At 43.3% G+C, this 22,549-nt stretch overlaps 1 protein-coding gene across 1 annotated transcript in view; it reads left to right on the forward strand.

Annotated features, from left to right (window-relative positions):
- LOC139375445 (ninein (GSK3B interacting protein)) overlaps nt 1–22,549 on the forward strand; it is a 99,416-nt gene that overhangs the window by 59,399 nt on the left and 17,468 nt on the right. The window contains exons 13-27 of the mRNA XM_071117235.1: nt 11–100; nt 8,379–8,517; nt 9,285–9,409; nt 10,083–10,175; nt 10,332–10,472; nt 12,972–13,858; nt 14,070–16,748; nt 17,673–17,771; nt 17,950–18,019; nt 18,465–18,653; nt 19,704–19,820; nt 20,184–20,297; nt 20,618–20,764; nt 21,922–22,101; nt 22,352–22,501. Of these exons, the coding sequence (XP_070973336.1) occupies nt 11–100; nt 8,379–8,517; nt 9,285–9,409; nt 10,083–10,175; nt 10,332–10,472; nt 12,972–13,858; nt 14,070–16,748; nt 17,673–17,771; nt 17,950–18,019; nt 18,465–18,653; nt 19,704–19,820; nt 20,184–20,297; nt 20,618–20,764; nt 21,922–22,101; nt 22,352–22,501 (5,220 nt within the window). The remainder of the gene's footprint in view (nt 1–10; nt 101–8,378; nt 8,518–9,284; nt 9,410–10,082; nt 10,176–10,331; nt 10,473–12,971; nt 13,859–14,069; nt 16,749–17,672; nt 17,772–17,949; nt 18,020–18,464; nt 18,654–19,703; nt 19,821–20,183; nt 20,298–20,617; nt 20,765–21,921; nt 22,102–22,351; nt 22,502–22,549) is intronic.

Here is a 22,549-nt window from a genome sequence, read left to right on the forward strand (position 1 = left end):
GTTTGCTCAGTTTGGGGATCTGGACCTGGGCAGTGCTGAGTTCTTCCTACAGGAGGAGAGTCTCAGACGGCTACGCAGTAGCTATGAGGAACAGTGTCGGGTGAGAACGCTTACTGGAAACACACACCAAATCGAATTCGTCACATGCTTGGTAAACAACAGGTGTAGACTTAACAGTGAAATGTTTGGTAAACAACAGGTGTAGACTAACAGTGAAATGTTTGGTAAACAACAGGTGTAGACTAACAGTGAAATGTTTGGTAAACAACAGGTGTAGACTAACATGGAAATGCTTTGTAAACAACAGGTGTAGACTAACAGTGAAATGTTTGGTAAACAACAGGTGTAGACTAACAGTGAAATGTTTGGTAAACAACAGGTGTAGACTAACAGTGAAATGTTTGGTAAACAACAGGTGTAGACTAACATGGAAATGCTTTGTAAACAACAGGTGTAGACTAACATGGAAATGCTTTGTAAACAACAGGTGTAGACTAACATGGAAATGCTTTGTAAACAACAGGTGTAGACTAACATGGAAATGCTTTGTAAACAACAGGTGTAGACTAACATGGAAATGCTTTGTAAACAACAGGTGTAGACTAACATGGAAATGCTTTGTAAACAACAGGTGTAGACTAACATGGAAATGCTTTGTAAACAACAGGTGTAGACTAACATGGAAATGCTTTGTAAACAACAGGTGTAGACTAACATGGAAATGCTTTGTAAACAACAGGTGTAGACTAACATGGAAATGCTTTGTAAACAACAGGTGTAGACTAACATGGAAATGCTTTGTAAACAACAGGTGTAGACTAACATGGAAATGCTTTGTAAACAACAGGTGTAGACTAACATGGAAATGCTTGGTAAACAACAGGTGTAGACTAACATGGAAATGCTTGGTAAACAACAGGTGTAGACTAACATGGAAATGTTTGGTAAACAACAGGTGTAGACTAACATGGAAATGTTTGGTAAACAACAGGTGTAGACTAACATGGAAATGTTTGTAAACAACAGGTGTAGACTAACATGGAAATGTTTGGTAAACAACAGGTGTAGACTAACATGGAAATGTTTGGTAAACAACAGGTGTAGACTAACAGTGAAATGTTTGGTAAACAACAGGTGTAGACTAACAGTGAAATGTTTGGTAAACAACAGGTGTAGACTTAACAGTGAAATGTTTGGTAAACAACAGGTGTAGACTAACAGTGAAATGTTTGGTAAACAACAGGTGTAGACTAACAGTGAAATGTTTGGTAAACAACAGGTGTAGACTAACAGTGAAATGTTTGGTAAACAACAGGTGTAGACTAACAGTGAAATGTTTGGTAAACAACAGGTGTAGACTAACATGGAAATGCTTGGTAAACAACAGGTGTAGACTAACATGGAAATGTTTGGTAAACAACAGGTGTAGACTAACATGGAAATGTTTGGTAAACAACAGGTGTAGACTAACAGTGAAATGTTTGGTAAACAACAGGTGTAGACTAACAGTGAAATGTTTGGTAAACAACAGGTGTAGACTTAACAGTGAAATGTTTGGTAAACAACAGGTGTAGACTAACAGTGAAATGTTTGGTAAACAACAGGTGTAGACTAACAGTGAAATGTTTGGTAAACAACAGGTGTAGACTAACAGTGAAATGTTTGGTAAACAACAGGTGTAGACTAACAGTGAAATGTTTGGTAAACAACAGGTGTAGACTAACAGTGAAATGTTTGGTAAACAACAGGTGTAGACTAACAGTGAAATGTTTGGTAAACAACAGGTGTAGACTAACAGTGAAATGTTTGGTAAACAACAGGTGTAGACTAACAGTGAAATGTTTGGTAAACAACAGGTGTAGACTAACAGTGAAATGTTTGGTAAACAACAGGTGTAGACTAACATGGAAATGTTTGGTAAACAACAGGTGTAGACTAACAGTGAAATGTTTGGTAAACAACAGGTGTAGACTAACAGTGAAATGTTTGGTAAACAACAGGTGTAGACTTAACAGTGAAATGTTTGGTAAACAACAGGTGTAGACTAACAGTGAAATGTTTGGTAAACAACAGGTGTAGACCAACATGGAAATGCTTTGTAAACAACAGGTGTAGACTAACAGTGAAATGTTTGGTAAACAACAGGTGTAGACTAACAGTGAAATGTTTGGTAAACAACAGGTGTAGACTAACAGTGAAATGTTTGGTAAACAACAGGTGTAGACTAACATGGAAATGTTTGGTAAACAACAGGTGTAGACTAACATGGAAATGTTTGGTAAACAACAGGTGTAGACTAACAGTGAAATGTTTGGTAAACAACAGGTGTAGACTAACAGTGAAATGTTTGGTAAACAACAGGTGTAGACTAACAGTGAAATGTTTGGTAAACAACAGGTGTAGACTAACAGTGAAATGTTTGGTAAACAACAGGTGTAGACTAACAGTGAAATGTTTGGTAAACAACAGGTGTAGACTAACATGGAAATGCTTGGTAAACAACAGGTGTAGACTAACATGGAAATGTTTGGTAAACAACAGGTGTAGACTAACATGGAAATGTTTGGTAAACAACAGGTGTAGACTAACAGTGAAATGTTTGGTAAACAACAGGTGTAGACTAACAGTGAAATGTTTGGTAAACAACAGGTGTAGACTAACAGTGAAATGTTTGGTAAACAACAGGTGTAGACTAACATGGAAATGTTTGGTAAACAACAGGTGTAGACTAACAGTGAAATGTTTGGTAAACAACAGGTGTAGACTAACAGTGAAATGTTTGGTAAACAACAGGTGTAGACTTAACAGTGAAATGTTTGGTAAACAACAGGTGTAGACTAACAGTGAAATGTTTGGTAAACAACAGGTGTAGACTAACATGGAAATGCTTTGTAAACAACAGGTGTAGACTAACAGTGAAATGTTTGGTAAACAACAGGTGTAGACTAACAGTGAAATGTTTGGTAAACAACAGGTGTAGACTAACATGGAAATGTTTGGTAAACAACAGGTGTAGACTAACATGGAAATGTTTGGTAAACAACAGGTGTAGACTAACAGTGAAATGTTTGGTAAACAACAGGTGTAGACTAACATGGAAATGCTTGGTAAACAACAGGTGTAGACTAACAGTGAAATGTTTTGTAAACAACAGGTGTAGACTAACATGGAAATGCTTGGTAAACAACAGGTGTAGACTAACAGTGAAATGCTTGGTAAACAACAGGTGTAGACTAACAGTGAAATGTTTGGTAAACAACAGGTGTAGACTAACATGGAAATGCTTGGTAAACAACAGGTGTAGACTAACATGGAAATGTTTGGTAAACAACAGGTGTAGACTAACAGTGAAATGTTTGGTAAACAACAGGTGTAGACTAACATGGAAATGTTTGGTAAACAACAGGTGTAGACTAACAGTGAAATGTTTGGTAAACAACAGGTGTAGACTAACAGTGAAATGTTTGGTAAACAACAGGTGTAGACTAACATGGAAATGTTTGGTAAACAACAGGTGTAGACTAACAGTGAAATGTTTGGTAAACAACAGGTGTAGACTAACATGGAAATGTTTGGTAAACAACAGGTGTAGACTAACAGTGAAATGTTTGGTAAACAACAGGTGTAGACTAACAGTGAAATGTTTGGTAAACAACAGGTGTAGACTAACAGTGAAATGTTTGGTAAACAACAGGTGTAGACTAACAGTGAAATGTTTGGTAAACAACAGGTGTAGACTAACAGTGAAATGTTTGGTAAACAACAGGTGTAGACTAACATGGAAATGCTTGGTAAACAACAGGTGTAGACTAACATGGAAATGTTTGGTAAACAACAGGTGTAGACTAACAGTGAAATGTTTGGTAAACAACAGGTGTAGACTTAACAGTGAAATGTTTGGTAAACAACAGGTGTAGACTAACATGGAAATGTTTGGTAAACAACAGGTGTAGACTAACAGTGAAATGTTTGGTAAACAACAGGTGTAGACTAACATGGAAATGTTTGGTAAACAACAGGTGTAGACTAACAGTGAAATGTTTGGTAAACAACAGGTGTAGACTAACAGTGAAATGTTTGGTAAACAACAGGTGTAGACTTAACAGTGAAATGTTTGGTAAACAACAGGTGTAGACTAACAGTGAAATGTTTGGTAAACAACAGGTGTAGACCAACATGGAAATGCTTTGTAAACAACAGGTGTAGACTAACAGTGAAATGTTTGGTAAACAACAGGTGTAGACTAACAGTGAAATGTTTGGTAAACAACAGGTGTAGACTAACAGTGAAATGTTTGGTAAACAACAGGTGTAGACTAACATGGAAATGTTTGGTAAACAACAGGTGTAGACTAACATGGAAATGTTTGGTAAACAACAGGTGTAGACTAACAGTGAAATGTTTGGTAAACAACAGGTGTAGACTAACATGGAAATGCTTGGTAAACAACAGGTGTAGACTAACAGTGAAATGTTTTGTAAACAACAGGTGTAGACTAACATGGAAATGCTTGGTAAACAACAGGTGTAGACTAACAGTGAAATGCTTGGTAAACAACAGGTGTAGACTAACAGTGAAATGTTTGGTAAACAACAGGTGTAGATAACATGGAAATGCTTGGTAAACAACAGGTGTAGACTAACAGTGAAATGTTTGGTAAACAACAGGTGTAGACTAACATGGAAATGTTTGGTAAACAACAGGTGTAGACTAACAGTGAAATGTTTGGTAAACAACAGGTGTAGACTAACATGGAAATGTTTGGTAAACAACAGGTGTAGACTAACAGTGAAATGTTTGGTAAACAACAGGTGTAGACTAACAGTGAAATGTTTGGTAAACAACAGGTGTAGACTAACAGTGAAATGTTTGGTAAACAACAGGTGTAGACTAACAGTGAAATGTTTGGTAAACAACAGGTGTAGACTAACAGTGAAATGTTTGGTAAACAACAGGTGTAGACTAACATGGAAATGCTTGGTAAACAACAGGTGTAGACTAACATGGAAATGTTTGGTAAACAACAGGTGTAGACTAACAGTGAAATGTTTGGTAAACAACAGGTGTAGACTAACAGTGAAATGTTTGGTAAACAACAGGTGTAGACTAACAGTGAAATGTTTGGTAAACAACAGGTGTAGACTAACAGTGAAATGTTTGGTAAACAACAGGTGTAGACTAACAGTGAAATGTTTGGTAAACAACAGGTGTAGACTAACATGGAAATGTTTGGTAAACAACAGGTGTAGACTAACAGTGAAATGTTTGGTAAACAACAGGTGTAGACTAACAGTGAAATGTTTGGTAAACAACAGGTGTAGACTTAACAGTGAAATGTTTGGTAAACAACAGGTGTAGACTAACAGTGAAATGTTTGGTAAACAACAGGTGTAGACTAACATGGAAATGCTTTGTAAACAACAGGTGTAGACTAACAGTGAAATGTTTGGTAAACAACAGGTGTAGACTAACAGTGAAATGTTTGGTAAACAACAGGTGTAGACTAACATGGAAATGTTTGGTAAACAACAGGTGTAGACTAACATGGAAATGTTTGGTAAACAACAGGTGTAGACTAACAGTGAAATGTTTGGTAAACAACAGGTGTAGACTAACATGGAAATGCTTGGTAAACAACAGGTGTAGACTAACAGTGAAATGTTTTGTAAACAACAGGTGTAGACTAACATGGAAATGCTTGGTAAACAACAGGTGTAGACTAACAGTGAAATGCTTGGTAAACAACAGGTGTAGACTAACAGTGAAATGTTTGGTAAACAACAGGTGTAGACTAACATGGAAATGCTTGGTAAACAACAGGTGTAGACTAACATGGAAATGTTTGGTAAACAACAGGTGTAGACTAACAGTGAAATGTTTGGTAAACAACAGGTGTAGACTAACATGGAAATGTTTGGTAAACAACAGGTGTAGACTAACAGTGAAATGTTTGGTAAACAACAGGTGTAGACTAACAGTGAAATGTTTGGTAAACAACAGGTGTAGACTAACATGGAAATGTTTGGTAAACAACAGGTGTAGACTAACAGTGAAATGTTTGGTAAACAACAGGTGTAGACTAACATGGAAATGTTTGGTAAACAACAGGTGTAGACTAACAGTGAAATGTTTGGTAAACAACAGGTGTAGACTAACAGTGAAATGTTTGGTAAACAACAGGTGTAGACTAACAGTGAAATGTTTGGTAAACAACAGGTGTAGACTAACAGTGAAATGTTTGGTAAACAACAGGTGTAGACTAACAGTGAAATGTTTGGTAAACAACAGGTGTAGACTAACATGGAAATGCTTGGTAAACAACAGGTGTAGACTAACATGGAAATGTTTGGTAAACAACAGGTGTAGACTAACAGTGAAATGTTTGGTAAACAACAGGTGTAGACTTAACAGTGAAATGTTTGGTAAACAACAGGTGTAGACTAACATGGAAATGTTTGGTAAACAACAGGTGTAGACTTAACAGTGAAATGTTTGGTAAACAACAGGTGTAGACTAACAGTGAAATGTTTGGTAAACAACAGGTGTAGACTAACAGTGAAATGTTTGGTAAACAACAGGTGTAGACTAACAGTGAAATGTTTGGTAAACAACAGGTGTAGACTAACATGGAAATGCTTGGTAAACAACAGGTGTAGACTAACATGGAAATGTTTGGTAAACAACAGGTGTAGACTAACAGTGAAATGTTTGGTAAACAACAGGTGTAGACTTAACAGTGAAATGTTTGGTAAACAACAGGTGTAGACTAACATGGAAATGTTTGGTAAACAACAGGTGTAGACTTAACAGTGAAATGTTTGGTAAACAACAGGTGTAGACTAACAGTGAAATGTTTGGTAAACAACAGGTGTAGACTAACATGGAAATGTTTGGTAAACAACAGGTGTAGACTTAACAGTGAAATGTTTGGTAAACAACAGGTGTAGACTTAACAGTGAAATGTTTGGTAAACAACAGGTGTAGACTTAACAGTGAAATGTTTGGTAAACAACAGGTGTAGACTAACAGTGAAATGTTTGGTAAACAACAGGTGTAGACTAACATGGAAATGTTTGGTAAACAACAGGTGTAGACTAACAGTGAAATGTTTGGTAAACAACAGGTGTAGACTTAACAGTGAAATGTTTGGTAAACAACAGGTGTAGACTAACATGGAAATGTTTGGTAAACAATGCAGGTAAAGATTTTTTATTTATTTCATGAAATTGGAAATAGTGACGAGGAATAAATACACTGTGAATAATGAGTAAAAATAACAGAGTCTATCAGAGTCAATGTGCAGGGGTACCAGGTAATAACATGACTATATACAGGGAGTACCTGTACCGAGTCAATGTGCAGGGGTACCAGGTAATAACATGACTATATACAGGGAGTACCTGTACCGAGTCAATGTGCAGGGGTACCAGGTAATAACATGACTATATACAGGGAGTACCTGTACCGAGTCAATGTGCAGGGGTACCAGGTAATAACATGACTATATACAGGGAGTACCTGTACCGAGTCAATGTGCAGGGGTACCAGGTAATAACATGACTATATACAGGGAGTACCTGTACCGAGTCAATGTGCAGGGGTACCAGGTAATAACATGACTATATACAGGGAGTACCTGTACCGTGTCAATGTGCAGGGGTACCAGGTAATAACATGACTATATACAGGGAGTACCTGTATCGTGTCAATGTGCAGGGGTACCAGGTAATAACATGACTATATACAGGGAGTACCTGTACCGTGTCAATGTGCAGGGGTACCAGGTAATAACATGACTATATACAGGGAGTACCTGTATCGTGTCAATGTGCAGGGGTACCAGGTAATAACATGACTATATACAGGGAGTACCTGTACCGAGTCAATGTGCAGGAGTACGAGGTAATTGAGGTAGCTATGTACATATAGGTAGGGTTAAAGTAACTAGGAAACAGGATAGATGCAGTAGCAACAGTGTGTGTGTGTGTGTGTGTGTGTGTGTATAGAGTCAGTGCAAGGGTTAGTGCAAAAACAACACACACACACACACACTGGACTCTACCCACACACTGGACTCTACCCACACACACACACACACACACTGGACTCTACCCACACACACACACACACACTGGACTCTACTACCCCCCCCCCCACACACACACACACACTGGACTCTACCCCCCACACACGCACACACACACTGGACTCTACCCACACACACACACACACTCACACACGGTGCAGTGCCAGGTAATAGCTCTCACTGGAGCAAATCAAATCAACGTGTTAACTGTTTCAGACAGTGCACTTCCAAAGATAAATTACCTGCTTTTAGATACTAATCTTTCTGTTTTGATTTGTGGTGAATGTGACAGGAGCTGCAGGATCGTATCGATGAGCTTCAAGCAGAGCTGCAGGAGTACCACAACCTGGGCCGCACCTCTCAGCTCTGTCTCAAACCCTCTCTCTCTGAGGACCTGGAGAGTAAGAGTCCTGGCATGGAGTCAGACCCAGGTACGTACAAATCATTTAATCAAATGTATTTTATAAAGTCCTTTTCGTAACATCAGATTTCACAAAGGGCTTTACAGATACCCCTGCCTAAAACTCCAACGGGCTTTACAGACACCCCTGCCTAAAACTCCAACGGGCTTTACAGAGACCCCGCCTAAAACTCCAACGGGCTTTACAGACACCCCTGCCTAAAACTCCAACGGGCTTTACAGACACCCCTGCCTAAAACTCCAACGGGCTTTACAGAGACCCCGCCTAAAACTCCAACGAGCTTTTCAGACACCCGGCCTAAAACTCCAACGAGCTTTACAGACACCCCTGCCTAAAACTCCAACGAGCAATGCGGAGGCAGAAATATAGCACAACATAGGTTCCATCCCAAATGTTAGCCCCTTGGACCCTGGTGGTAAGTAGCACTGTAATATATTCATGCCCATATCTTATCCTCATCCAATATAGTGTTTAGGGGGGAATCTGTTTGAGCAATGCAAGATGGAAAATCTTGATCACCTAATGAGTAGTTATTTGGGATGCAAGGTGATATGTAGATCAGTGATTCTGGCCAGTCAAATGCAATGCGCCTCCCATAGTCTGTTCTCGACTTGGGGACTGTGACGAGACCTCTGGTGGTGCTAGGATTCTGCTTCTGCATTGGCTAGTCTTTTGTGGGTTTTTTAGGCTGGTAATCTGTAAACCACTTTGTGACAGCTGCGGATTTTTAAAAAGGGGCTTTATAAAATAAATTTGATTGATTTGAGTGTCTCCAGGTCTAGGCTCAGAGGAGGGCCAGCCGTTGTTCAACATGAGCCTGGAGGCAGAGATGATGCTGGAGCGGCTGAAAGAGAAGCACCTCCGAGAGATGGAGGAGCTACAGGCTCAGCTGGAGAGCAAGGTGACAGATTCATATCTAGCAGTGTTTCAACCGTATTCTTAAACCATGCCATGTTTACCTTCTCAGAGATTTGATGTAGCTAGATGGGGCAGTCTCACTCCTTTTGTATTTTTTTGTGATTTTAGATTGGACCGTTGTTACGGCTGTGTAAGGGAGGCGAAGTCAGGTGCAGGAGAGCAGAGTAGAGTTAACAGGCACACTTTTATTCCGGTCAAGATATAGGCACAAAATGATATCAAAGTGCCCCAAAAAAACACGGAACATGATACTAAAGTCTAGCGCGTGAACATACTCACACAACAATAAACAATTACACACAAAGACATGGAGGGGAACAGAGGACTAAATACATGCAGTGTGATTATGGAATGAAAACCAGGTGTGTAATGAAACAAGACAAAACAAATGGAACAATGAGAAAATGGAGCGGCGATGGCTAGAAAGCCTGTGACGTCGAACACTGAACGAACAAGGAGAGGAGCCGACTTCAGCAGAAGTCGTGACAACCGTAGTCGTAGTAGTAGTAGACAAGGATGATAGGGGGGGGTAGAGTCATAGGGCTGTGGGTCGGAGTCAAACCCTGACTAGATGGGTGCCGTTGGACCACACAGGTTTTCTGTCCCAGAGACGGATCTGATTTAGCTACATTGGATTTTCCCCCGTCTCATTGCAGGTGAGTGAGTTTGACCAGAAGGTGGAGGAGCAGAAAGCCGACCTGGAGGCCCAGAAGGTAGCCTTGTCCCTGCAGTACCTGGAGGAGATCCAGGTGTGTGTACATGTATGATCATTTATTTTGCTACTGCAGTTTATAACACACTGTAAATGAAATCTTTGAGTCAGGAATACGCTGTTTTTATAAGTTCATGTGAACTGGGCATCCTGAAAATACAATACACTTTAATAACAAAATCAATCATTCCAGGCACTACGAGGGGAGATGTCCATCATCCAGAACCGAGCCCTGGCGCTTCAGGCCCAACTAGACAATGCTGAGGAGGAGCGGGCCGGTCTAGAGCAGAGACAGGCTGGGGTGAAGGAGAAGCAGGAGCACCAGGAGGAGGAGGTGAGTGGCTTAGTTGATAAAGGCATGGAGCTAACAATGCTAGGGTTGTGGGTTCGATTCCTACTCGGCCAACCGTATGAAAATGTAAGCACTCACTGAAGTAAGTCCCCTTTTTTTTAAAGCATCTGCCAAATGGCATAGTAGGCTTATACAGTTGAAGTCGGAAGTTTACATACACTTAGGTTGGAGTCATTAAAACTCATTTTTCAACCACTCCACAAATGTCTTGTTAATAACTATAGTTTTGGCAAGTCGGTTAGGACATCTACTTTGTGCATGACACAAGTAATTTTTCCAAGATTTTTGTTGACAGACAGATTATTTTACTTATAATTCTGTGTATCACAATTCCAGTGGGTCAGAAGTTTACATACACTAAGTTGACTGCCTTTAAACAGCTTGGAAAATTGATGTCATGGCTTTAGAAGCTTCTGATAGGCTAATTGACATCATTTGAGTCGATTGGAGGTGTACCTGTGGCTGTTTTTCTAGGCCTACTTTCAAACTCAGTGCCTCTTTGCTTGACATCATGGGAAAATCAAAAGAAATCAGCCAAGACCTTAGAAAAAAAATTGTAGACCTCCACAAGTCTGGTTCATCCTTGGGAGCAATTTTCAAACGCCTGAAGGTACCACATTCATCTGTACAAACAATAGTACGCAAGTATAAACACCATGGGACCCCGCAGCTGTCATACCGCTCAGGAAGGAGATGCGTTCTGTCTCCTAGAGATTAACTTACTTCGGTGCGAAAAGTGCAAATCAATCCCAGAACAACAGCAAATGACATTGTGAAGAAACAGGTACAAAAGTATCTATATCCACAGTAAAAACGAGTCCCATATTGACATAACCTGAAAGGCTGCTCATAAAAAAAAAGCCAGACTACGGTTTGCAACTGCACATGTGGACAAATATCGTACTTTTTAGAGAAATGTCCTTTGGTCTGATGTAACAGAAATAGAACTGTTTGGCCATAATGACCATCGTTATGTTTGGAGGAAAAAGGGGGAGGCTTGCAAGCCAAAGAACACCATCCTAACCATGAAGCATGGGGGTGGTAGCATCATGTTGTGTGGGTGCTTTGCTGCAGGAGGGACTGGTGCACTTCACAAAATAGATGGCTTCATGAGGAATGAAAATGATGTGGATATATTGAAGCAACATCTCAAGACATCAGTTAGGAAGTTAACGATTGGTCGCAAATGGGTCTTCCAAATGGACAATGACCCCAAGCATACTTCCAAAGTTGTGGCAAAATGGCTTAAGGACAACAAAGTCAAGGTATTGTAGTGGCCATCACAAAGCCCTGACCTCAATCCCATAGAACATTTGTGGGCAGAACTGAAAAAGCGTGTGCGAGCAAGGAGGCCTACAAACCTGACTCAGTTACACAAGCTCTGTCAGGAGGAATGGTCCAAAATTCACACAACTTATTGTGGGAAGCTTGTGCAAGGCTACCCAAAACGTTTGACCCAAGTTAAACAATTTCAAGGCAATGCTACCAAATACTAGTTGAGCGTATGTAAACTTCTGACCCACTGGGAATGTGATGAAAGAAATAAAAGCTGAAATAAATCATTCTCTCTACTATTATTCTGACATTTCACATTCTTAAAATAAAGTGGTGATCCTAACTGACCTAAGACAGGGAATTTTTTACTAGGATTAAATGTCAGGAATTGTGAACAATTGAGTTTAAATGTATTTGGCAAACAGGCTGACCACACCGCTCGCATCGCATGTGTGAGCGTTGCAAAATACATTTTAAAATCTATATTATTCAATTATTGCACCCACACGCTCAAGCGCGGCAAGGAACGTCTGCGTTGCCAAGGGCTAAAATAGAGGTCAGTTCTATTTCTGACTCAGATCGCGCTGCAAGTCCTGCCTCTCCCATCTCCTCATTCGTTTATAGAAGCGGGTACCCACATGCCATCTCCTCATTGGTTATACCCACGTAGGTGACTGAAAGAACAACGAGGTCGGTGGCAGTAATGCACCTAATTTCTGAAAGTTGCCTGGAAGAAGGAGAGATGACTAGAAACGATTCAGTTGACCGTTTTATGTGTGGATTAATTGTCGGAGTAGAGGACCATGTGCATTTCAGGGAAAAATAACAACTCAATGTTTATATCCCAGGACAAATTAGCTAGCAACAGCAAGCTAGCTAAATAGGACAAATTAGCTAGCAAGTGCAAATTGCCATAAATGTTTAATGCTTTTCGACCTGTCCCAAAATTAATGTAATTGGTTCAGAGTTTATTTTGATATTTTAACCTGCGTGTCGTGATCGCGTTTGGTGTTGGGGGGACAAAATAAATGTATGTTTGATGGTGCACGCGCGCAGCCGGTTTGGGTTCCGTGTAAGGTGTATGTAAACTTCCAACTTCAACTGTAACTATTCCTCAGGTTGTTGCTGTAAATGAGAATGTGTTCTCAGTCAACGTACCTGGTAAAAAAACAAGTGTAAATGTACAAATATGTATTATTCTATTAGGTGAGCAGCCTGAGACAGGAGCTCCTGGAGTCCCGCATCCAGATTTCTGACCTGGAGGAGCAGCTGAAAGTCCTGGAGGCCCAACAAGCGAAGGCTGAGCTGGGCTTGGACACAGAGATGCAGGAGCTGAGGAAACTTCACGCCTTGGAACTCAACAAGCTGGACGTGCAGCACGACAACATCCTTCAGGTCAGGCTGGAAGAAGAGAAGGGGAATCTACAGGAGGAGCTGGAGAAGGTGGAGAGGAAACTGTTACAGGAGTGGGAGAGGGAGAAGATGGAGTTACAGCAGAGCCACGAGGAGGCGATGAAGGCTAGGATAGAGGAGGTGAGTTTGAAGTTCCAGGCAGAGCGAGAGGAGTTAGAGATGCGACTCACAGAGGAGTGGGAGAGGGAGAAGGCTCAGCTGGATGAGCAGAGTAACGAGTCGCTCCAGACCGTGTTAGAGGAGGAGATGTTACGTCTAGTCAAGGAGCAGGACAGTAGGGAGATACGGCTCACTGAGCAGTGGGAGCTGGAACAAGTTCAGCTCAAGGAGTGTCTGGAGGAGACTCTCCTCACCCGGTTGGCGGAGGAGAAGCTGAAGCAGCAGGAGCAGCAGGAGGAGGTGGAGAGGAGGCTCAGGGAGGACTGGGACAGGGAGAGACTCCAGCTGGAGGAGGACTATGAGGTGATGCTGCAGGAACAGCTGCAGGAGGACAGGGAGAGGCTTGCGGGAGAGAAGGAGGAGGTGGAGAAGAGGCTGGAGCAGATGATGGAGGAGGAGAAGGAGCGCCTGGAGGAGGCCCACAGACAGGCCGTGCAGGAACTGAGTGCCAAACACAGCGAGGAGAGGGAACAGCTCAGCGGTCTGCTGGACAAACTGCGAGAGGATATCGCTGAGGAAAGGTAAGACAGCTTAACTGTTATGAAATCAGTGTAAGATTTCTGTTCTTAAATGGTCCCAGCATTGTCCATGAAAACCTTAATCATATTTACTTAATGTAGTGAACCACTTGACAATTGTAACTACAGCTATGCTATGGAAGTAGATTTAGGTGAGTATTTCTGAGGGTGTGGGAACTGTGGTCCATAACTCTTGCTGATTAACCATGTACAGGAAAGAACTAGAGAGCCACTTTTCCCAGAAAATCAGGGAGGTGGAGGCCCGGTTCTCAGGCGACCAAGACGCTGTCGCAGAGCGCTTCCAAACCGACGTTTCCAACCTGGAGAAGCACTATCAGAGCGAGCTGAAGGCACTCACTGACAACCACGCTGAGCAGAAAACCAAATGGGATGCGGAAACGGAGGAAGCCCTTCAGAAAGCTGAAGAGCAGAGGAGAGTTCTGCAGGAAACCAGAGAACAAGAGCGAGAGACCATCACCCAGGACCTGGTGAAAGAGAGGGAGCAGCTAGAGAGTGTCCATAAGGAAGAGATGGGTGCATTGGTTGCGAAGAACCATGAACTCCAAAAGGAGCTGGAGAGTTTCATCAGTTTAGCCCAGACCAAAGAGATTGAGCTGAGTAGGCAGCTGAATGATCTTCACAATAGGCTGCAGGAGAACCTGGACACTAAAGACGAGCTTCTGGCCAAGTCTGAGAAGAAAGCCCAGGAGATCGAGCTTCTGCTTAACCAGGCCGTGGAGGACTTCAAGCAGGAGAGGGCAGAACTTCAGGGAAACCTTTCTGAATTAGAGGTGAGGCACTCCTTGGCTGAGAAGCAGCTTGAGGAGATGAGTGAGCTGCTCTCAGAACATGATAACCAGAAGTTGAAGATCAAAGAACTGGAAAAGCTCCTGAGACAGGCAGCTGTGGACTTTCAGTTTGAGAGGCTGGAGCTGCAAGAGAACATCTCGGACCTGGAACTGAAGCTGAAGGAGAGCCGTCCTTCCTCTGATCTGCAGGACAATGAGAAAGGAGAGCTTCTGGTCGAGAGAGACCAGCTTAGTATTAGAATTCAGGAAATCGAGAATGAGCTCAACCAACTTCTAGACTCTGCAGACATAACAGGGGGCAAAGAAATGGGAGAATCAAATGAAGTAAATATAGCACCACTAGGAGAGGAACATATAGAGGCTGCAGCTCTTGAAGAACAAGTAGGTTCAGAAAACATTACCGTTAGTGATGAGACATGTGACAATGTTGTTCCAGAGGACTGTGAAGGCCTTGACGTAGAATATGTATTCCCTATGGAGCAGGGACCAAATGACAAAGTTGAGATTATTACTGTATCACCTCATGAGATGGAGATTTCTGAGAACATCATTGCAGAAGTTTGTGATCAAGAAATAACTGTTACATCAGACAACCTGAATGTCTTAGTAGACGCATCTGAAACCTGTGGTGAACAAGGACAAGATGATGAGGTGGAGATGATACCTGAAACTCCAAATAGGTTAGAGGAATGTCCTGAAGACACCATAACTCTTCATTTTGATGGGACATGTGATGATGAAACTTCTGTGGACGATGGCCAAGACCCAGTGGTCGAATCTGTTGCCGTTGAGGAGCAAGCACAAGATGACAACGCTAGCGAGGGAAGGATGAATGCTGAAACCTCTGAAGACATTGAGGTATGTCCTGAAAACATTATCAGTGTTGAGGCATGCAATGGTGAAGTCGCTGCTATTCCAGAAGAATGCCAAGACCTTGTTGAGGAATCCCAATCGTCTGAATGCCAATGTCAGGCTGAGGACAACATGGACGAAGACACTAACGATGACATTGTAGCAATGTCCATTCCAGAGGAGAAACCTCAAAGTGATGACATTGATGGAGATGTCTGTCCCTCTGAGATTAAGTGTAAAGACTCCTCCCCTGATAAGATTGGACAGAATGATGCTAGTGTACAAGAAACTGTTTTCGATGATAAGCCTGAAGAGGAGGAACTTCAAGATGATCTGATTAATGAAGAAGTGAAGAGTTATGTGTCTCTGGTTGTCTCTTCAGCCCTAGAGGAGATAGGTCATGACACTGACGATACCAAAGTGGCTTGTCTTTTCGAGGAAACTCAAGATCTAGAGAAAAAGCCTGTGGAACTGATTCCTCAGCTGCAGCAGAGGTGCAAAGAAGCAGTGAATGAGCGAGATGACTATATCCGTGAAATCCTGGAGCTCCATGAGCAAGTCAGTCAGTTGGAGAGCGAGGCCAGTCTTCTGGCTCAGCTACAGAGCCAGTATGACACTGCCACTGAGGAGAACCTGGCGCTACAGCAGAAGATCTCCGAGCTTCAGCAGAAGTCGGATGCACTAGAGAGTCTTTCAGCAGAAAACGATCAGCAAGCTTTAGAGGAAAACGACACCTTCAAAGCTCAGGTCAACGAGATCAAGGTGACGTCTTCAGATATGACCTCGCTTCAGATCCGATACGAGGAGTGCATCTGTGAAAACGCCAAGCTTGAGGAACAAAACTGTCGGCTGGAGAAGAGAGTTGTGGGCCTCGAGAGCAAGATGCACATCATCCAAGACTTCCAAGATCAGCAAGTAGCGTTGGTGGACGAGATCACCAGGATGAGAGAGGAGAATTGTAAGCTGACTGAGCTAGTCAGTGAGTTAGAGAGGCAGGATGAGATTCTTATGGCTCTGCAGCTGGAGGCCGAGTCCGAGGAAGACGCCACCACAGAACAAGAACAAGAGTCCTTCCTGGACCTGAACTCCCAACTGGAGGCTAAGATACAAGTGGTGTCGGAGCTGGAGGACTGCTGCACGGAGTTCGAGAAGCAGAACGCCAAGCTCCGCAGAGCCCTAACAGACCTGCAGGACAAGTCGCTGAAGATGCATGAAAAGATGCAGACCCATAGGTAACTTGGATGTATGATCCCAGTTACCGACCCTTTGCACCTGCTGCTTTCTGAATCCCATCCCTGCTGCAATAATGTGCTTGGCTTATTAATGCTGTCATTGGCTAACGCAACTTCCTGTGGCACCAGAAGTAGTGCTGTCATTGGCTGACGCAACTTCCTGTGGCACCAGAAGTAGTGCTGTCATTGGCTAACGCAACTTCCTGTGGCACTAGATGTAGTGCTGTCATTGGCTAACGCAACTTCTTGTGGCACCAGAAGTAGTGCTGTCATTGGCTAACGCAACTTCCTGTGGCACTAGATGTAGTGCTGTCATTGGCTAACGCAGCTTCCTGTGGCACTAGATGTAGTGCTGTCATTGGCTAATGCAACTTCTTGTGGCACCAGAAGTAGTGCTGTCATTGGCTAATGCAACTTCCTGTGGCACTAGATGTAGTGCTGTCATTGGCTAACGCAACTTCCTGTGGCACTAGATGTAAGTACTGTCATTGGCTTATTAATGTAACTTCCTGTAGCATTGCTGTGACGTCTGTGTTTTGAAGTAGATCTGTGACGTCAATTCTCTTGTAATTCATATTTCTAGTTCAGAAAGTTGCATGTGAAGCAACAGCTATAATAACAGGCCATGTTGTGGCCTTGCCACTGTACAATCCCACCCTGTTGCTATGCAACACCCTTTGTGAAACTGTCCTGTCCTGTCATTGGTGCATGTTGTTTGTGGACTACTAGAGCACATCTACCCCCTGATATATGGGGTTCTGCTTTTAAACACCTCAATTAATGGTTCAGTTTACTTTATATACTTAATTCACTCTGCGTTAACAACATTTTAACTAACTCTTAAATAGTCTGAGTTTTATCAAATTAGCTAGCATGACTTGAGGTCTTCTGTTGGCTGATGTGGTTTCTTCTTGTTGGCTGTAGGAATGAAGCGGGTCGTTTAGCAGAGGAGAACCTCTTACTCAGACACAAGATCTCCGTGCTGAAGGAAGAGGACCTGAGAGAGACCCGGGAGGAGACGCTGTAAGAAACATCATGCCAATATACGATATTAAAACATATTAAGCCCCCGGTCCCAGAAATGTTGGTCCGCCCTCACCCCACAAACATTTCCCCTGGGATTTCCCGTGGTATTACTGCATGGTGTAGGTTTCATGTCATTGGGTCATATGAATTGACACGTCCCTCTCCCCTACCTTAGCTTGAAACTGGAGCGTTTCAGGAAGGAGAAGATATCTGCACAAAAGAAAGCAGAGAGTTTCAAGAGACAGGTAAAGACTAAAGTAAACCCACTCAAAATGTGACCCTATAACATGGTTCTCCTCTATATGTGGCTCCACTTCTGCATTGCAACAAGACAGCTGTTTCTAAAGCCTATGTAGCTTGATTTCAAGAAAGACCTGTAGTAGAGCCATCAGCAATAAAGAGCTAATCTAATACATCTGTCTGTGTCAGACATGGCAACCTATTCCCTATATAGTGCACTACTTTTGGCACCGGGCCTGGTCAAAAGTAGTACACTATGTAGGTAATATAGGGTACTGTTTCTGATGCAGATATTCTGAATGGAAATAAACCAGAACAACGACATCCAGTAGAGGCACCCACACGAGAAAACAAGTCCTGACCTTTCACCTCGGTAAGGTGTATTTTATACTGTAATAAGCTAACCTAAATCTGCATTCCCCCCCCCCCCCCCCCCCCCCCCCCTTGTAGATCTCTGAGCTGCGTCTCCGCAGTCAGCAGCTGGAGGATGAGAACGGGGTGCTGTCGGAGAAGAACGCCCAGAATGCAGCAGGAGTGGATGGGTTGAGCCAACAGCTGGGGGAACTGCTCAGACAGAGTGAGAGACAGGAGGCTGTCAGAGACCAGCAGCACAATGAACCAGAGGACAACAGGACCAAGGTAAAACTGTCAGAGTCCATTTTCAGAGTCCGCCTGTCCATTTTCAGGCTTTTTGCGCTTTTTCATAATTAGTATTTGTTCGATTCCTTGCTCTTCGCTCCTCGCCTCTTCCTCAAAAGGCATTGTACAAGAAGATTCAAGGTCCCTGCCTTCTTCTCCGATGCGTTTTGAGTAGGAAGCAAGGAAAGGTACCCTGCTCTCTGGCCTTCTTCTCCGAAGTGTTTTGACTAGAAAGCGAGGAAAGGTACCCTGCTCTCTGGCGTTCTTCTCCGATGCGTTTTGAGTAGGAAGCGAGGAAAGGTCCCTGCTCTCTGGCCTTCTTCTCCGATGTGTTTTGAGTAGGAAGCGAGGAAAGGTCCCTGCTCTCTGGCCTTCTTCTCCGATGTGTTTTGAGTAGGAAACAAGGAAAGGTCCCTGCTCTCTGGCCTTCTTCTCCGATGTGTTTTGAGTAGGAAGCGAGGAAAGGTACCCTGCTCTCTGTCCTTCTTCTCCGATGCGTTTTGAGTAGGAAGCGAGGAAAGGTACCCTGTTCTCTGGCCTTCTTCTCCGATGTGTTTTAAGTAGGAAGCGAGGAAAGGTACCGTGCTCTCTGGCCTTCTTCTCCGATGTGTTTTGAGTAGGAAGCGAGGAAAGGTACCCTGTTCTCTGTCCTTCTTCTCCGATGCGTTTTGAGTAGGAAGCGAGGAAAGGTACCCTGCTCTCTGGCCTTCTTCTCCGATGCGTTTTGAGTAGGAAGCGAGGAAAGGTCCCTGCTCTCTGGCCTTCTTCTCCGATGCGTTTTGAGTAGGAAGCGAGGAAAAGTACCCTGCTCTCTGGCCTTCTTCTCCGATGTGTTTTGAGTAGGAAGCGAGGAAGAGTACCCTGCTCTCTGGCCTTCTTCTCCGATGTGTTTTGAGTAGGAAGCGAGGAAAAGTACCCTGCACTCTGGCCTTCTTCTCCGATGCGTTTTGAGTAGGAAGCGAGGAATGCGGATAGTAGAAATAGAGCAAAGACATATTGAGGGAAAAGTATTGGATTCCTATTGGCTAACGACTTGTTCTTCTGTGTCAGATGGCAGTGTGTGCGTCTGCCCTGGAGGCGGAGCTAACCAACGCTGTGGAAGGGACTGTACTACTAGAGGAGGGCAAGGCTCAGCTGGTGCTACAAATCACCACCCTCCGCGATAAGGTGAGACAAGAGCAGACACACATCATGGGTGTTTGAATATCTATAGAACTTACTAGGTGTGTGTGTGTGTTGTGTGTTGTGTTGTGTGTGTGTGTGTGTGTGTGTGTGTGTGTGTGTTGTGTGTGTGTGTGTGTGTGTTGTGTGTGTGTGTGTGTGTGTGTGTGTTATAGGTAACGCCTGTCCTCAGCTGGAAAGATTTAGTATTTTTATTAAGATAGAAAGTTACAATTGGGAAGGCGAAATGGATAAGGAGGGAAATATGAAGGCACGGATGGGGTGTGAATGCAATGTGAGACGTGCGTGTAGTATTTTAGGTGTGGTACTTAACTTTACCACACTCCTCTTCCCTGTGTCCATCTGTAGGTGGCTAAGATGGGGGCTGTGGAGTGCCAGCTCTCCCTCCTCCTGCAGGAACACAAGGCTTTGGAGAAACTAACCCAGGGATTACGCAATCAGCTTGCCAAGTCTCAGGAGAGGGTAAGGATGCTCTGTTCAGTCTGGCAACCTTTGACTCTTGCCTTGTTTCCTGTCAACCACTTATGACACTGCTATAGTCTATAATTCAACGTGTCGCTACTTTCATTCTAAGTTGTCGTCATTTAGAATGTCTGTTCTATGTGTGTCAAGCCAAAGACAAATTTGTCACGTGGACAATAAAGTTTTTTCGAATTCATTCTGATTTGTTAGAATTATGTAAAAGTATGTATTTTTGGGGGGGGGGGGGGAATAATACTGGGGCATCTAAGGAAAAGGTTTGTAAATCTATTAATGACCAAAGTATTCTCCTCCTCTTTCAGACTCATGTGTTGGATGAAAGTCTCCAGTCCGTTAACCTCCAAAACGCCCGTCTCAAGTCAGACCTCCGCGTGTCACAGCAGGAGAAGGACGCCCTCAAACAGGAAGTGATGTCACTGCACAAACAGCTGCAGAATGCCAACGATAAGGTAAGGCCTTCTTTTGACGACACGCTGATCGTTTGGTTGGCTGGGTGGTTGGTTGGTTCGCTGGGTGGTTGTTTAGGTGGGTAATTGGTTCGTTGGTTGGCTGGGTGGGTGGTTGGTTCGCTGGGTGGTTGTTTAGGTGGGTAATTGGTTCGTTGGCTGGGTGGGTGGTTGGTTGTTTAGGTGGGTAATTGGTTTGTTGGCTGGGCGGTTGGTTCGCTGGTTGGTTGTTTAGGTGGGTAATTGGTTCGTTGGCTGGGTGGGTGGTTGGTTGTTTAGGTGGGTAATTGGTTCATTGGCTGGTTGATTGGTTGGTTGTTTAGGTGGGTAATTGGTTCGTTGGCTGGGTGGTTGGTTCGCTGGTTGGTTGTTTAGGTGGGTAATTTGTCCGTTGGCTGGGTGAGTGGTTGCTTGATTGGTTGTTTAGATGGGTAATTGGTTCGTTGGCTGTGTGAGTGATTGATTGGTTGGTTGTTTAGGTGGGTAATTGGTTCATTGGCTGGGTGGTTGTTTAGGTGGGTAATTGGTTCGTTGGCTGGGTGGGTGGTTGATTGGTTGGTTGTTTAGGTGGGTAATTGGTTCATTGGCTGGGTGGTTGATTGGTTGGTTGTTTAGGTGGGTAATTGGTTCATTGGCTGGGTGGGTGGTTGATTGGTTGGTTGTTTAGGTGGGTAATTGGTTCATTCGCTGGGTGGGTGGTTGATTGGTTGGTTGTTTAGGTGGGTAATTGGTTCGTTGGCTTGGTGGGTGGTTGATTGGTTGGTGTGGTGACATTCATTAGAGTTATTTATATACACCTCGTCTTTAACCAGACACCCTGTAGCAATACACCCAAACCAGGAGGCCATCTCAGCTACATTTCTGATTGGTTGATTAGACAAGCCGGATAGACCTGTGGTGATTCAACTGTCCACATTGGCACCTATATTTATCGTCTAGTGACCTTTTATGTCAATTAGTATCACCAAATAAAATGACTAGGGCATAAAAAAATACAATTACTAGATCTAGTGAAATTGCTGTGGTCTGAGCGGCTTTGTCTTTTCCGGTAATTATTCAGTCCAGGTGTCCTGACCTCAATGAGATTGATTGGTTAAATTAAAAATGTAGTTATTTCTAAGGGGCAGAGAATGCTCAGCCTGGTTGTTTCCTTAAATCAGAACCAGGTTCTGGAGATGGCCCTGCATTCCAGCGGATACCAGAGCCAGCACAAGAAGTTGTACCGGGACGAGCTGGCCAGGTTGGTGGAACAGGAGCAGCAGCTGCTGAGGCAGGAGAACGAGAGGCTGACCATGGAGCTCCACAACACCAAGGACGACCTTCACCACAGCAGGGACAAGGTGAGATAACAGAGGCAAATCAAATGCAGACATAATCAAATTGATTTTTGATGTCTCAAGGTCTAGGGGCCAGTATTTTCTCCAGACACAGAGCTTTTAATGGAGATTCTGATCTGAGCTTGGATTTCAGTCAAGGTCTAGGCTTTAATGTGTGTCCAGGAAACCGTCCCCTTTACGTTCTAGAGATTTTATAGAACCGTACACCCTGCATATGAATACCTTTTTGAAACACTGTATTGTCTTTCCACAGACACGTCAGCTGGAGGCAGCCATCTTAACCGTCAAGCAGCAGAAACAGCAGGGCCAGTCCAGCGTGGTGAAGACTGTGGAACAGGAGAAGACTGCTCTGAAGAGAGAGCTGAACGTGATGCATCAGGAGCTACTCTCTGCTCAGAACAAGGTCATTTATACAGGAGGATCTGTTATTATATTTATGTATACTGTTATG

The sequence above is a fragment of the Oncorhynchus clarkii genome, chromosome 19 (assembly GCF_045791955.1).
Source record: "Oncorhynchus clarkii lewisi isolate Uvic-CL-2024 chromosome 19, UVic_Ocla_1.0, whole genome shotgun sequence".
Lineage (NCBI taxonomy): Eukaryota > Metazoa > Chordata > Actinopteri > Salmoniformes > Salmonidae > Oncorhynchus > Oncorhynchus clarkii.